This window comes from Protopterus annectens, chromosome 16.part0 (assembly GCF_019279795.1).
Source record: "Protopterus annectens isolate FY-2018-M chromosome 16.part0, PAN1.0, whole genome shotgun sequence".
In the NCBI taxonomy this organism is placed as follows: Eukaryota; Metazoa; Chordata; order Ceratodontiformes; family Protopteridae; genus Protopterus; species Protopterus annectens.
The window spans coordinates 57,310,182-57,326,177 of record NC_056750.1 but is presented as its reverse complement, the minus strand read 5'-3'; the positions used below and the strand labels follow the sequence as shown (position 1 = coordinate 57,326,177).

The following is a 15,996-nucleotide window of genomic DNA, read 5'->3' as shown; positions in this document are numbered from 1 at the left end:
CTTCTATTTGTCTTGTGTGTAGATCTCACTCCCCCACGAATGTATTTTAATACATTTATCTCTTCCAAAAATGTACTTGGGGTGTTTTCCAACTTTAGAACCTATACCTGCATCACACTTCAAGATATCCCAGTGGTCATTTAACACCTCAATGAACTAAAGACAAGTTAAAAATCCCCCTTTAAATTCCTAACGAATCCAAAGCCCAAAACTGGTTTGTATACCCCATGCCTGCACTTAAAAATAACCTCTCTAGTTAAATTTTCCAAACGCCAGCCATGATATCCCATTTGCTTGAACATTTTACAAATAATCCTAGCTGCCTTATCAATTGGCCTTTTACCACTCCTTTTTTCTGATAATCAGGGTGGCAACTCCCATAATCTAAATACAAATAATCAATGGTTAAATCAACATCTAAGTAAATAATGTGTTTGTCTTTGTATTCAAGGTGAATTTCAAAAACTCTACAGTTCTATTAATATATACTAAAAATTCATTAAGACTATCCTTGGTCCCTTTCCAAATCAGGAATAAATCATCCAGGAATCTGGTGTAGTGTGTGATTTGGTCCTTGTACTGGCTATTGAATAAGTACTCCTGTTCCTAGTATGACATTATCAAATTGGCAAAAATGGGGGCACAAGCGGCCCCCATTGCTACTCCTTTAACTTGCTTATAATATATCCCTTCAAATCATAGGTAATTGTTTTTCAACACTAAATCCATTAAAAAATTATTTTGTTGATCTCATCTTGATCAAACATTTTGGTTTTATGAAGCTGTTGTTCCAACCAAATAGTCCCTATATCTTAGGGAATAACTGAAAACAGGTTTACTACATCAATAGTAACCATAAAAAAATTCATTTGTTAAATCAAAACCATTTAACTTATTAATGAAATGCCAGGAGTCCTTCCTAATATAATCAAAGAAAGACAAAGCTTTTTACATCAAGCCATCCAAGTACTTGGGAATAAAATGAGTTTTACTTCTTTTACCATCCACTATGGGCCAAAATTTCACATTAACCAAGCCTTTGTGTATCTTAGGTATGCCAAATATATTTGGCACCCTAGGATACTCATTTTTGAGGTAATGGTACTCATCCACATCGATCTGGCCCTGGAAGACCATGTCATCCAAAGCCAAATTGATCTTTCTGTATGCCACCATAATTTTGTTAATAGAACTTTCATGGTATGAATCCTCCATTAATATGTTACTCATGCTATCCAAATAATCACCTCTCTCCATGACCACCACCCCACTGCCCTTGTCAGGCTTCATAAATCTAATGGTAGGGTCTTTGTCTAAATGGAGCATGAGTTGCTTTTCTTCCTCTGTTAAATTCGAATAATCAGCCTGTGTGTTGTACTTATACCTTCTCCTTATTTCTTTTTCACAACTTTTTTCAAACAATTCCACCATTTTATTTAAAGGTGGATTAAAAGTACTAGGCTTTTTACATTTTCCTTTTAATTGTCCCTTCATATTTGTGTCATGCCTGAACCAAATTTTTAAGTTTAATTTTCTTGTGTATTTCTTTAAATCAATAAGGGACTCCACCAGATTTCCTTTTCTACAGGGGACAAATGTGAATCCTTTTGCTAAAAAATCCGTGTGCTCCGCTTTAATTTCCATTTTTGAATAGTTGTAAATTTTAAAATCCCCTTTAGTATTAATCACTATCTCGGGGCCCACCATGTTGAATTCAAGTTGTTTATCTAAACTGTCCACCAGTATATTTAACATTTCGTCACCCTGATTGTCAGTGCTTTTAGTTAATGCCATATAATAACCACTTGTTTCATCGCCAGTTGCCCACCCAGGCGCATTAAAAACCTGTTGACATAGCTTCTGCTGTTAGTCCAAGGGGGTACAATATTCCATGGTCTGGGAGGACGTGGTTGAAAGACCACGCTGTATTGGCAGGGATGGTCAATACTTACCCCCTCTAGGCTTTCAGACATTGGCAAAGATCTTTTTCACCCCCATAGTGCCTTTTTTAGGCAATGCCAAATTCATAAACCTCCCAAATTAAATAAATCTACAAAGAATATCTGAAGGTGGTACAGCTCGACGCTAAAAGTCGAAACAAGAAACTCCATCCCCCTGCAAGCCTTCCTTTCCCTGGAGAGTGTAGACATCTGTGTAGAAACACAGATATGGTTTAACGTCACATAGAGTCCCCATCAGTGCAAGGTTATACTGCCTATCACACCTTTAGAACAGCTACTGCACAGGGGGGAACTAAAGGTGGAGGAGCCTCATTCTATATTAAATCCAACCTCACATCCAGACTAGTTAAAGGATATGACCCACTGGAACTCATACATGTGCAACTCAAATAAACAGGGTTTCATACTATATCATTGCTACCTTTAGGTCCCCTCTATTTCCCAGGAAAATCAATACAACCTATCTCAATGTACTAGAGCCCCCACACCATTCAACCCAATACGATCTTCATGGGGAATCGCCTCTACTCCTCTATATATCTTCACCACTTCTAATGCACAAGCCCAGTGATTCCCAAATGTTGTTAATACCAACATCCTGGAACAGTTGATCCATTCTCCAACCAGGGGTACAAAATTCCTTGACCTTGTACTCACAACCAAAGGGGAGCAATGTTTCTCACCCAACATAATGCATACACTCATCAGATCTGACCATAAACAGTATTGCTTGAAAGAAAAATTAAATCTAGTTACACAGCAAAACCAAAACCCCTCAGGAACTATTCCATAGCTAACCTCTCCCTACTAAGGGATAACTTGACTAAATTCCATGCACCCCAAAACCCAGTAAACACCATAGGATATACTGAATTATTTACAAAATCTAAAAAAAAAACTGTGGAACTGTAAAAACATTAGAAACAAAAAACTGCAGATGCCCACTAGCTCCAGGTACAATTTTTATTGAAAAAATGAGCACTTTCATCCACTTGTTTACTGCAGACTTCTTCAGATTAAAACAAACAGCTCTCCCATCACCAAGGGTATCATGGTATGCACACAGACACTAGTCTTATCTTTGACCACCATGTGACCACAGTGGTGAGGAAATCATTTTATGTTGCACAACTTATGTGTAACACCATTGCATCTAGGTCAAAAGAGTTCATTATACCACTGTACTCTCCTTTGTCAGACCAATCGTAGAATACAATTCTCCCTTTGGAATGTACCTGCCCAGGCATATGAAGCAACTAGAGTGACCTCAGAGGTTCCTTACAAAAAAAGAATACAAGGTGTAACAAACCTGCCTTAAAGCTCCTTTCCCCTATACAGTCTCCTATAGATTGCTGAGGGGTGATTTATACCTGGATTACAAGGCAACTGCAAACCCCACAATTATGAATTTCCTGCATATTCATAATTCAAACAGTAGAAGAAATACAAGGTCTAAGGACCTGAATTTTATCTGTTATTTAAACAGAACATGCTGGTAAAACAGATACATGTCCAAGAGACTGCACTTCCTATGGAACAGGCTTCCCATTCAGGTGAAGCTGAGTCTGACTACTACTCAATTTAAAAACACCCCAGACCACTGTATGGGGAATAGGAAATTTATACCAGGCCTGACACCCATGTTTCCTTATAAACAGAGGTAGCTTATAAATGCCAACCATCAATATCTTATTTGGATATAGAATATCATAACTCTTTTGGGAAAACTTTACTAGGATTAGACAGACCCCCATGTCATTAGCCTAGTAACTATCTTTGAAGCTATGGAATAAAAATAAAAACACATTTCAGTCAGAACACGATGTTAACAAGCAAAGAAAAATCTGCCATACTCATAGCAGCCCTTTTTTTTTTACTGAAACCAAGTAGTATTACCAACAAAGTTGTAATTTTATTGATTTTAACCTGTTCAGTTTTAGAAAAACAAATCTTTGTCAAAAGTTTACATGCTTTAAGGTAGTGACCAACATGGATAAAGAAACAAAGGAAGTTTAAGTAAATACTTTGCCATACTCCATGGTCAAGGAGGTAAAGGCAATACAGAGATCATTTTCATTCTCAGAAGGTCAAAGTGTTACGTATGAATTACCTATTAGTAATTATAATGAACATTTTGTGTAAAAGAAAATATACAGGAAAGATCATGCTTCTAAGGATGTGTATAAGCCAAAGATGAATGTCTTGAAACATTTTTATAGTACTTGTATAAACTAGCTGAAAAATGTGGGTTTAATTTAATAAAAGATGACTATATCAGAGACGGAAGTGTTATTTGCTGGCTGATGTTGAAGTGTCTCAAAAATTACAACTTGGAAGTGAATCTTGCTTTAAAACAAGCAATACAGAGCAGCAAGGAGGCTCCGTTATTAAAGAATTAAATGCTAACTTAAACGTAGCAACTGATTTTTGTGAAGAAAAATGCAGAGAAAATGGCAAGTTTATCAAGAGGTATAACACTTGAATAAAGCAAATGTGTAATTGACAAGCAGAGTCAATGTAAGTCTGGGAAATGCACAAGATGTAACCATCATCATGTAGATTCACAGAAGTGTACAGCACAAAGTGTAACCATCATCACACAGAGTTACAGCAGGGTGCAGTACAAGGTGTAACCATCATCATGCAGTCACAGCAGTATGCAGCACAAGGTATAACCATCATCACAGAGTCACAGCAGTATATAGCACATGGTGTAACCATCATCAAGCAGAGTTACAGCAGGATGCAGTACATGGTGTAACCACCATCATGCAGAGTCACGGCAGTATGCAACACAAGGTGTAACTATTATCATGCAGAGTCACGGCAGTATGCAGCACAAGGTGTATCCATCATCATGCAGAGTCATGGCAGTGTACAGCACATGGTGTAACCATCATCATGCAGAGTCACAGCAGTGTGCAGTACAGTAAGCAACCATTATTTGACAGAGTCACAGCAGTGTGAAGCACAATATGTAACCATCATCACATAGAGTCACAGCAGTGTGCAACACAAGGTGTAACCATCATCACATAAAGTCACAGCAGTGTGCAGCATGTAATGTAGCCATCATCACAAAGAGTCACAGCAGTGTGCAGCACAAGGTGTAACCACCATCACACAGATTCACAGCAGTGTGCAACACAAGGTATAACCATCATCACATAGAGTCACAGCAGTGTGCAACACAAGGTATAACCATCATCACATAGAGTCACAGCAGTGTGCAGCACAAGTACAACCATCATCATGCAGTGTCACAGCAGTGTGCAGAATAAGGTGAAACCATCATCATAGCAGAGTCACAGCAGTGTGCAGCATGTTATGTAGCCATCATCACAAAGAGTCACAGCAGTGTGCAGCACAAGGTGTAACCATCATCACAGAGTCACAGCAGTGCATAGCACAAGGTGTAACCACCATCAGGCAGAGTCACAGCAGTGTGCAGCACAAGGTGTAACCACCATCACATAGATTCACAGGAGTGTGTAGCACGAGGTGTAGTCATCACGCACAGTCACAGCAGTGTGCAGCACAAGGTGTAACCACCATCACACAGAATCACAGCAATGTGCAGCACAATGTGTAACCATCAATACATAGGGTCTCAGCAGTGTGCAGTACAAGGCGTGACCATCATCACACTGAGTCACAGCAGTGTGCACCACAAGATGTAACCATCATCACACAGAGTCACAGCAATGTGCAGCACAAGGTGTAACCATCATCACAGAATCACAGCAGTGTGCAGCACAAGGTATATCCAACATCATGCAGAGTCACGGCAGTGCATAGCACAAGGTGTAACCACCATCAGGCAGAGTCACAGCAGTGTGCAGCACAAGGTGTAACCACCATCACATAGATTCACAGGAGTGTGTAGCACAAGGTGTAGTCATCACGCACAGTCACAGCAGTGTGCAGCACAAGGTGTAACCACCATCACACAGAATCACAGCAATGTGCAGCACAATGTGTAACCATCAATACATAGGGTCTCAGCAGTGTGCAGTACAAGGTGTGACCATCATCACACTGAGTCACAGCAGTGTGCACCACAAGATGTAACCATCATCACACAGAGTCACAGCAGTGTGCAGCATAATGTGTAGCCACCATCATGCAGAGTCACAGCAGTGTGCAGCACAAGGTGTAACCATCATGACACAGATTCACAGAAGTGTGCAGCAGAAGATGCAACCATCATCAAGCAAAGCCACAGCAGTGTGCACCGTAAGGTGTAACCATCATCATGCAGAGTCACAGTATGTGCAGCATGATGGTTTACTTGGGCTACATACTGCTGTGACTCAGGCTTAATCTCATGCTGCATACTGCTGTGACTCTGTATCATGATGGTTACACCTTGTGCTGCACACTGCTGTTACTCTACATGAGGATGGTTAGATCTTGCGCTGCATAGTACTGTGACTCTGCATTATGTTGGTTACACCTTGTGCTGTACACTGCTGTGACTCTGCTATGATGATGGCTACACCTTGTGCTGCACACTGCTGTGACTCTGCATGATGATGGTTGTACACTGTGCTCCACACTGTTGTGACTTTGTGTGATGATGGTTACATTATGTGCTGTACACTGCACTGACTCTCCATGATGATGATTATACCTTGTGCTGCACACTGCTGAGACTCTGCATGATGATGATTACACCTTGTGCTGCACACTGCTGTGACTCTGCATGATTTTGGTTATACCTTGTACTGCACGCTGCTGTGACTTTGCCTGATGGTGGTTACACCCTGTACTACACACTGGCATGACTCTGCGTGATGTTGGTTACACCTTGTGTTGCACACTGCCATGACTCTGCGTAATGTTGGTTACACTTTGTGCTGCGCACTGCTGAGACTCTGCATGTTGGTTACACCTTGTGCTGCACACTGCTGTGAATCTGTGTGATGATGGTTACACCTTGTGCTGCACATTGCTCTGACTCTGTGTGATGTTGGTTACACCTTGTGCTGCACACTGCTGTGACTCTGCATGATGTTGGTTACATACTGTGCTGCACTGCTGTGATTCTGCCTGATGATTGTTAGACCTTGTACTGCACACTGCTGTGACTCTGTGTGATGATGGTTACACCTTGTGCTGCACACTGCTGTGAATCTGTGTGATGATGGCTACATCTCATAGGAGGTTACTTGGCTAATTGCCCTGGGGCCCTTACAAGTCTAGCCAAGAGTTTATCCCCAAAAAGAACCTCAGTCAACACCAGTCACCCCTGTCAATGAAGGACACAGGTGGAACCCCTGGGACAATTTTGTGGTTTCCCATGTACTCATCAAGGTTATGCTTGAAGAAGGTCAGTGAGGTGCTCTGTTTGATGTGTATGGGAAGTCTATTCCAGAGACAGATCACACAGAGTCACAACAGTGTGTAGCACAATTATAATCATCACGCATATTCCCAGCAGTGCGCAGCATGAGATGTAAGCATGACCATGCTGAGTCAGAGCAGTATGCATCATGAGGTGTATCTCTTATCATGATGAGTCAGAGCAGGGTGCATCATGACGTGGAACTGTTATCATGCTGAGTTAATGCAGAGTGCAGCTTGCAGTGTAATTGTTTTCATGCTGAGTCAGGGTTGTGTGCAGCATGAGGTGTAACCATTATTATGCTGAGTCAGATCAGCATGCAACATGAGGTGTAAACGTTATCATGCTGCATTAGAGTTGTGTGCATCATGAGGTGTAACTGCTATCATACTGAGTCAGAGCTGTGTGCCACATAAGGCCAAAGGTGTAAGAGATGTAAAAGGGTAGGACAAGTTGCTGTTCTTTGCAAGACAAGCTTAGAGAAATTGCTTTGGAGATTAATACTAAAGCATTTTTCTTTATCCAATAAGTACTATGTCTAATACTGAAGCAGAATGGTGAGTGAAAGTCCCCATTCACATAACTCCAGATAGTTTCAAAACTAATATAGGGACTGATATTAGTGTGCCGCCTCATGCTATCTATAAAAATTGTTCAAAATGTCTGCAGTTTCATGAGTGAGAGACAAAAATACATGCTCCTGCAGAACATTAATACATTTCTAGCCATGTATGAGTGGAAGAAACACAAGTGTGCGTTATGAGTTTATGTGTTGGATAGTCCATACATAAATAATCTGCTCAGCAGTGCTGTGTCATGTGAAATGGGTTTGATTACCAGAAAAAATTTAAGTAGTGTGGATGTGTTTAGTGAAGTGCATCTGTAAACTTGTAGAGATTAGTTTGCATTAAGAAAAATGGCAGTGTATGAAATTGTTGTAATCTAAAATGGCTTAGTGATATTGTTGTATGAGAAGGGTTCAGTCTACCTACATTAGAAAACACAGCACCTAAATTAGTCATTGCTGAAGTGCTTTTCACATTAGAAGCTTCCAGTGGGTTTTACAAATAACCCTAGAGGAAGATAGCCAAAAGCTGACAATCCTCATTACTCCAAAGGGAACGTTTTGTTTCACAAGGCTGCCACTTGGTGTAAAGTCAGCACCTGTAATATCTCAGCACAAGATGGCTGACTTGCTAACAGGGAGAGATGGGTACTGTTGTTGTTATGGATTACATCTTGGTACTTGGTTTGGATAAAGAGGCACATCATTTGAGGTTAAAGACCGTCTTCTAAACAGATTCTGGCTTAAAGCTGAAACAAGGCATGTCCTGCGCTAGAAAGAATAACCTTCAGTAGTTTGGTCACATCATAAGTGTTAGTAACCAAACCAGATGCAAGCAAGGTAAGAGAAACAGCTGAACTAAAGAGTCTAAGTCCTAGTCATTATTAACTTGTTGGTCACATTCATGCCAGATCTTTTAACTGTGCTAAGTCCATTACCAAACCTGTTAAAGAAAGACATAACTTGCACATGAAGAAATGCTCAAATGCAAACTTTCAGCACAGAGAAAGAAATTCTTACAACAGCTCCAGTGCTTGCAAACTATGTTATCACCAATCCAATAGTTATGAATGCTGATACTATTAGCTATGGCTTATTTGCAATCTTTCTCCAAATGGACAAACCTATAAGCTGGGGAAAAAGACCTACACCTTTTTACATAATTAATAGAATATCTTTTTATGTTACATAACTTCAGGGAAACTTTGCAAAATACATCAAAATAACACATTGATTGAACTGGAGTAAATGAGTGAAATGACTACTGAGTGAACATATTTTTATGGTAGCAAAAGCCATACAAGATGCTTTTGGGATGTTAAACACAAGAAGGAATTTTGTGTTAGAACTGTGAGATTAATTGTTCAGTGTGTAACAGAGACAAGTATTAGTTTTCTTACCTTTGCAATTTGATCGAATTTCCCAAACAGTTCATTCAGCATAAGCACCAGTTCTTTAGGGGAACAGTCACTAGCAAGACGAGTGAATCCCACAATGTCTGCATACAGAATGCTGAAATGGAAAATGGGAAAAAGTTATCAAATGAAATTGCAGCTCCTCTTCAAACACGCAGTGTATCACACAACCTGTAGGTTCACAGGTTCATAGGTTGGTACAAGGCTACTGGCCCTAAGGCTTATACAAGCCTAGCCATAACAAATCCCTGGCTATTTCTTCCCACACTATTTACTTCCCTGGACCCCTGTCTAGCAGGGTGACTGAGGTGATCTCTGGGGTGAATTTCATTTCTCCCATCCAATCGTCAAGGTTCCTTTTGAAGACGGCCAAAGAGGTGCTCTGCTTGACATGTAGGGGCAGTCTATTCCATAGTCTGGGGAGTCTCTAGGTCAGGAACCTATTCCTCCAGCATGTTTTGTTTATTGTGATGACAAGGTTTAGATCCCTGGAGCATGTGGCTCTGAGGGACTGGGATTTCTTTAAGTGGAGCATGTCCAACAGCTCAGGGTTTGACATGGCCTTGTATGTTAAGCAGAGATGACCTCTGAGTAGACAATATGTGACAGAGTATAGCTGGAGTTTTCTAAGGTGGTCAGCGTAGGGCATATGCTTTAGGCATTTGATACTATTTTTGTGGCCTTTCCAGTTGTTGCAAATGTCTTGAGAGGTACATACCAAATGGGGCATTGTATTCTATAATGGGTCTAATGAGGGATGAGTACAGTGGGACAATGACCTCCTTTTTTCTGGATGAAAAGCCCTTAGTGATAAGGTGTGCCACACAGAAGGATTTCCTGACTGTTGTGGCGATGTGGTTATCGAAGGTGAGACCAATGTCCAAATGTGTCCCTAAGTCTCTTATCACACTTTTGGTGTTTAGTGTACTGCCACCTATGTGGTAATTCATGGCTACATGTTTTTTCCCAAAGGGGATAACTATACATTTCTTGACATTTAGCTTGAGTCCATGGCTCTGGCACCAAGTATCTGTTTCTGTAAGGCCATTTTGTAGATTATCCACATCATTTGGGGATTCAATAATGGCTCCCAGTTTACAGTCATCTGCGAACTTTGTTAGCAAGAATCCCTTAGTTTTGGCCTGTACTTCAGAGAAGTAGATGCCAAACAAGAGCGGTACCAGGACAGATCCCTGAGGTACTCCACTTGTCACTTGTCTGGAGATGGATTTGGAGTTGGCTACTTTTACAGTGTGGGTTCTGTTAGTAAGCCAGTTGGCAACCCATCAAGTGACATAGGGATTAATGCCCAGCTTAGTAAGTCTATCTATGATTCCAGAGAGTTCCCGTCTGCATGGGTGTCATGAAGTTTGTCACTTCTGACTTGAGTAGCATGAAGCTGGCTTTGGAGAAGTTTTTTATGGAGGTTTCTTTACTGGGGGTGGGGGTGCGGGTGGGATGTGGATGTTAAGGTTGATTAGCTCATGGTCAGATCTGACCAACGAGGGGGTGACCATAGGTGTAGAGCATCGATTTCCCATGTTGGTAATGACCAGGTCTAGGATATTGGAGCCCCTGGTGGGACTATGAATTAGTTGATCAAGGGCGTTGGAATTTATGACTTCCAAGAACCGTTGGGCAATGAGGAGTTTTCCTAGTTAATGGCAGGGTAGTTGAAATCACCCAGTATTAGGGTGTTTGGTTGTATCTTAATATTTTCCAGTATGTTTAGAAAGGTGTAGTGAGAATCTTGGGGCATGGTGGGGGATCTGTAGCAAGCTACAGTTTGGATTGCAGTCTTACCTAGTGTTAGTTGCAGTGATAAAATATGCTCATAATTAAAGATATTAGGGCTAACATGTCCTCTTATTGATTATTTAGTAATTTTGTCTGAAACTAAACTACAACAGTCCATTGCACTCCCATTCATGTCCACTTTGCAAAATCTGATGTACACTGGCAGATATAAACACTCATGCCAGGATACACTGATGTATGAAAGTGCTTGTGGACACACACACACATACACACACACACACACACACACACACACACACACACACACACACACACACACAGACACACACACTCACACACACCCACACACACACACACACACACACACACACACACACACACACACACACACACACACACACACACACACACACACACACACACACACACACACACATACACTTGCACATTCACTAACTAACTCAGGAATTATGTCACACTTAACCCAGCTAGACATCAATCCATACTCGATTGGACACTGGTCAACTGCTCCAAACAAAACTACCAGACAGACTCTCTACCAGATAGCCTTAGTGACCAAGCTTGACAAACAGAACTATTCCCCTAACACCCAAACAAAACACTTAAGAAACCCACAAAAAATTTGGCAAGCCATCAACTCCTTACTGAAACCAGGCCAAACTACCACTTTTACTACCAACTCAGCCAATAATGGCATGGATATAGCCTCTCAATTTAGCCACCATTTCACTGTCTCTATTCTAGCCTTATCTAAACAATTATCCAAAAATAACCATTCATATTCACCAATCAAACATCCAAACAACCCCCCCCTCCAACTCTCTCACCTGTTCCTATGTCATCAGTTAAGAAACTCCTTTTGAAACTTAAACCTACCACCTTTGCAGCTGATAATTTACCTGCCAACTTCCTAAAAATGGCTGCTGAATCCATATCCTACCCTGTGTCCATCCTCATTAACCGCTCCATAGAAGAATCCTATATCCCTCAACTGTGGAAAGTATCATCCACCATCCCTCTTCATAAAGGTGGAAATTCTTACGACTTCAGAAATGATTGTCCAATCACCATTTTATCTCCCCTTTCTAAACTTCTAGAGAAATGCATTCACTTTCAAGTCATGAAGTTCCTGGGCACGCACAAACTCCTGTCCACCACACAACATGGCTTCCAGCCACAGCACAACGACTACTCTTCTTTTGTTTACGAACATATTTAACCAACACAGGAATAATAATAACTTCACATCTGTCATATTTCTGGATCTCTCCAAGGCATTCAATATGGTCACACAAACCATACTACTAGATACTCTAGCCTCCCTAGCCTTTGCCCCATCTACTATTGCCTGGTTCAGGAATTATCTATCTGCCAGGCAGCAGTCTGTCCAACTTCCAACTTCCATAGGTGTACCACAAGGCTCAATACTAGGCCCACTTCTCTTTTCTATTTTCACCAACAACTTACATACCACAACCAAGCAGGCCTCACTTATACAGTATGCAGATTATTCCACTCTAATCCATTCCTCCTCTCCCTTCAACAACTCACCCCAGAATCCTGTAGCTCTGTGGAAAAATGGATTACTGGCATCCAACTCATCATGAACCCCAACAAGACTAAATTATTGTTATTTACCACCAACAAATCAAAAACTACGCCTCTTTCCTTTACTATCACTTCCACAAATGGTACCACCATTTCCCCCTTCAACCCACACCAAACTCCTAGGCATCAAAATTGACAAAAACCTTCACTTCAATGTCCATATATCCCAAACTATCAAAAAGGTTCATAAAAAATGGGTGCACTCTATAGGCTCAAAAACTTCCTCTCAGATCAAGCTAGAATCACCCTAGCACAAACTCACCTATTGTCCACACTAATGTATGCAGCACCTATTCTTACCCATATCAGACAAACAGACCTGGATAAACTTGACTCATGCTATAATAAGATTGTCAATTTGTTAACAACTCCTCCTTCAGAACACACCACTGTATAGTTCTTAGGGACCTACAATAGTTAGAATTTCCACAACTTCTCAATTTCCACCAGCTAGTCATTACTTACAACATTCTAAAATAACCTAATAGAACCCCATCACTAAGGCAACTACTAACTCAATACACAGCAAATCGCCCCCCTCCACTGTAATGACAAATCACTCCTCAGTATCACTAGAGCTAATAATACTGCAGGAAAAGCACTATTCTCCCACACAGTTACTAAAAACTGGAATACCCCCCCCCCTTCAATAACAGCAAGCTCCTCTACCTCACACTTCAAAAACACCCTAAAAGCACACCTACTGAATACTTGGTTATGTCCATGTATTACATAAAAATAAATGCTTCCTACTTCTCACCCGCCATTGACAATGATGTTGTCTAATTACGTCACTGTAACGCTCTACAGCACTAACAGTTAACCTATCGCTAGTCAGTAGTTCATCAACCATGATCACTGCTGACATATTCTGCGTGTATTCATATTTCTAGCCTGAAAATGTGAATAATGTTGTTTTAATATGTCTTGTCTGTCTAAAAATTCCTATATGTAAATATCTACATGTAAAGATCTTTTGGTGTTCTTCATTGCTAGCTTGTTGTTATAATTATGTTTAAAACATATATTACTGTTATAATTCTGTATAAACATGCATTATTGTTATAATTGTGGAGCTTTTTTTCCCCGGGCCTCCACTGTAAATGGACCTAGTCCAGTCGGACTTTCCCGGTAAACAAATGTAAAATAAAATAAAATAAACATGCACACACACACACACACACACACACACACACACACACACACACACACACACACACACACAAATGATTTCACACTTAACCCAGCTAGTTAGCAGCAAATTTCTTGACTGGCTGCTTATACTTGCTTCTTTAGACCACGCTGACCCAGCTGGTTAACAGCAGATTTCTAGACTGGCTGCCCATACCTGCCAACATTCAAACTTGCCCACGTTAAAATTTTTACAGATTTTTGCATGTTTTAATCTGTTTGATGATTAACAGACTAGATTGAGATTATGTCTCTTAGGACACTTTACTATGGAATACAGCAGCATTCAAATGTGAACAGCCTGAGAAACAACTGTATAAAACAAAATAGTCAAACCAAAATCTTGTGATGGCTTTTCTCCCAAGATGCAGTGAGCCCAGATTTGATTGCATTAAGTAAGGAAATACAGAGGCGCAACCCTCTGTATGATACGTTTTGGGGGTTTCCAGTTTGTTTGCTTCATTTTGACCTGAAGTGTTATTTGATGTCCTTTGTTTCAAACAGCTGTTCTAGAGCCATCTGTTATTATTTATTTAATTTATTTATTTAATAGTTTGAAAGCAGACTGTGAGCACTAATTGTAGACATTTTCAGACATGACTAACAGTAATACAGAGAAAAACACCAATTAAAATACCATACAGTAACAACAGTTGCCAGCCTTTGCACTAAAAGCACAGCTATTCCCATAGGTAGGATTGCCTATTGCAGGATACCTCTAGGAACATATAAGTTGTACCTTATTTATTTAAACTGAGGGCATTTTATTTATATATCATTTATTTATTTATTTAGTTATGTATGTATCCTTTGTTGACTTGGTTAGTCCTGCTACACTAGTAGTCCCTTTCCTGGGTGACACCCAAGGAGATAGTTATACAACTTTAAGAAATTTCCCAGGGTATTGGGAAACTTCCCCTACTTGTCACTGTGAGTGGGGACCATTTTGGAATAGTACTGCCTGTTTCCATTCCCACTGCATAGGTGGTTGGGAGAAACAGGAAGGGAGATAAAGATGATGGCTTACTGAAAGAAATGAAGGTGAAATTAAGTATCAAGACTGGCGAGTGTGCAGGATTCTGAGGAAATGTTTCAAAGAAACCTGTTTGATGGAGATGAGTCAGCAAACAATGGATGTATAACTACAACCCTCCAGTTGGGAGGGTTGCAGGATGATTTACTTAAAGAAATAGTGGTGCAGAGTGAGCCAGAAAATAAAGGAATTTTTTCCTGGGGTAACATTATGGAGAAAAGACAAAAGGAGGATGCAGGAACAATGAAGAATAGTGATGAGATGGAAAACTAATCATATGGACAGAATGCAAAATAAGGCAAAAGTGGAGTAGCAGAAAAGAAGGCAGAAGAAAATGGAAAATACATGGTAAGGATTCAAAGTAAAGAAGACAAAGAAATAGAAAATAAATGGTAAGGATTCAAAGTAAAGAAGACAAAGAAATAGAAAATAAATGGTAAGGATTCAAAGTAAAGAAGACAAAGAAATGGAAAAATACATGGTAGGGATTCAACGTAAAGAAGACAAAGAAATGGAAAATACATGGCAAGGATTCAACGTAAAGAAGACAAAGAAATGGAAATACATGGTAAGGATTCAAAGTAAAGAAGACAACGAAATGGAAATATGTGGTAAGGATTCAAAGTAAAGAAGACAAAGAAATGGAAAATACATGGTAAGGATTCAAAGTAAAGAAGACAAAGAAATGGAAATACATGGTAAGGATTCAAAGTAAAGAAGACAAAGAAATAGAAAATACATGGTAAGGATTCAACATAAAGAAGACAAAGAAATGGAAAAATACATGGTAAGGATTCAACGTAAAGAAGACAAAGAAATGGAAAATACATGGTAAGGATTCAAAGTAAAGAAGACAAAGAAATGGAAATACGTGGTAAGGATTCAAAGAAAAGAAGACAATGAAATGGAAATACGTGGTAAGGATTCAAAGTAAAGAAGACAAAGAAATGGAAAATACATGGTAAGGATTCAAAGTAAAGAAGACAAAGAAATAGAAAATACATGGTAAGGATTCAACATAAAGAAGACAAAGAAATGGAAAAATACATGGTAAGGATTCAACGTAAAGAAGACAAAGAAATGGAAAATACATGGTA

The 15,996-nt window shown here is 39.9% G+C and overlaps 1 protein-coding gene across 3 annotated transcripts in view; it reads right to left on the bottom strand.

Moving 5' to 3' along the window:
- LOC122790732 (adenylate cyclase type 2-like) overlaps window positions 1-15,996 on the bottom strand; it is a 1,393,058-nt gene that overhangs the window by 526,251 nt on the left and 850,811 nt on the right. For all 3 annotated transcript variants that reach the window (XM_044058316.1, XM_044058314.1, XM_044058315.1), the window contains exon 7: window positions 9,274-9,385. In XM_044058316.1, coding sequence (XP_043914251.1) covers window positions 9,274-9,385 — 112 coding nt within the window. The remainder of the gene's footprint in view (window positions 1-9,273; window positions 9,386-15,996) is intronic.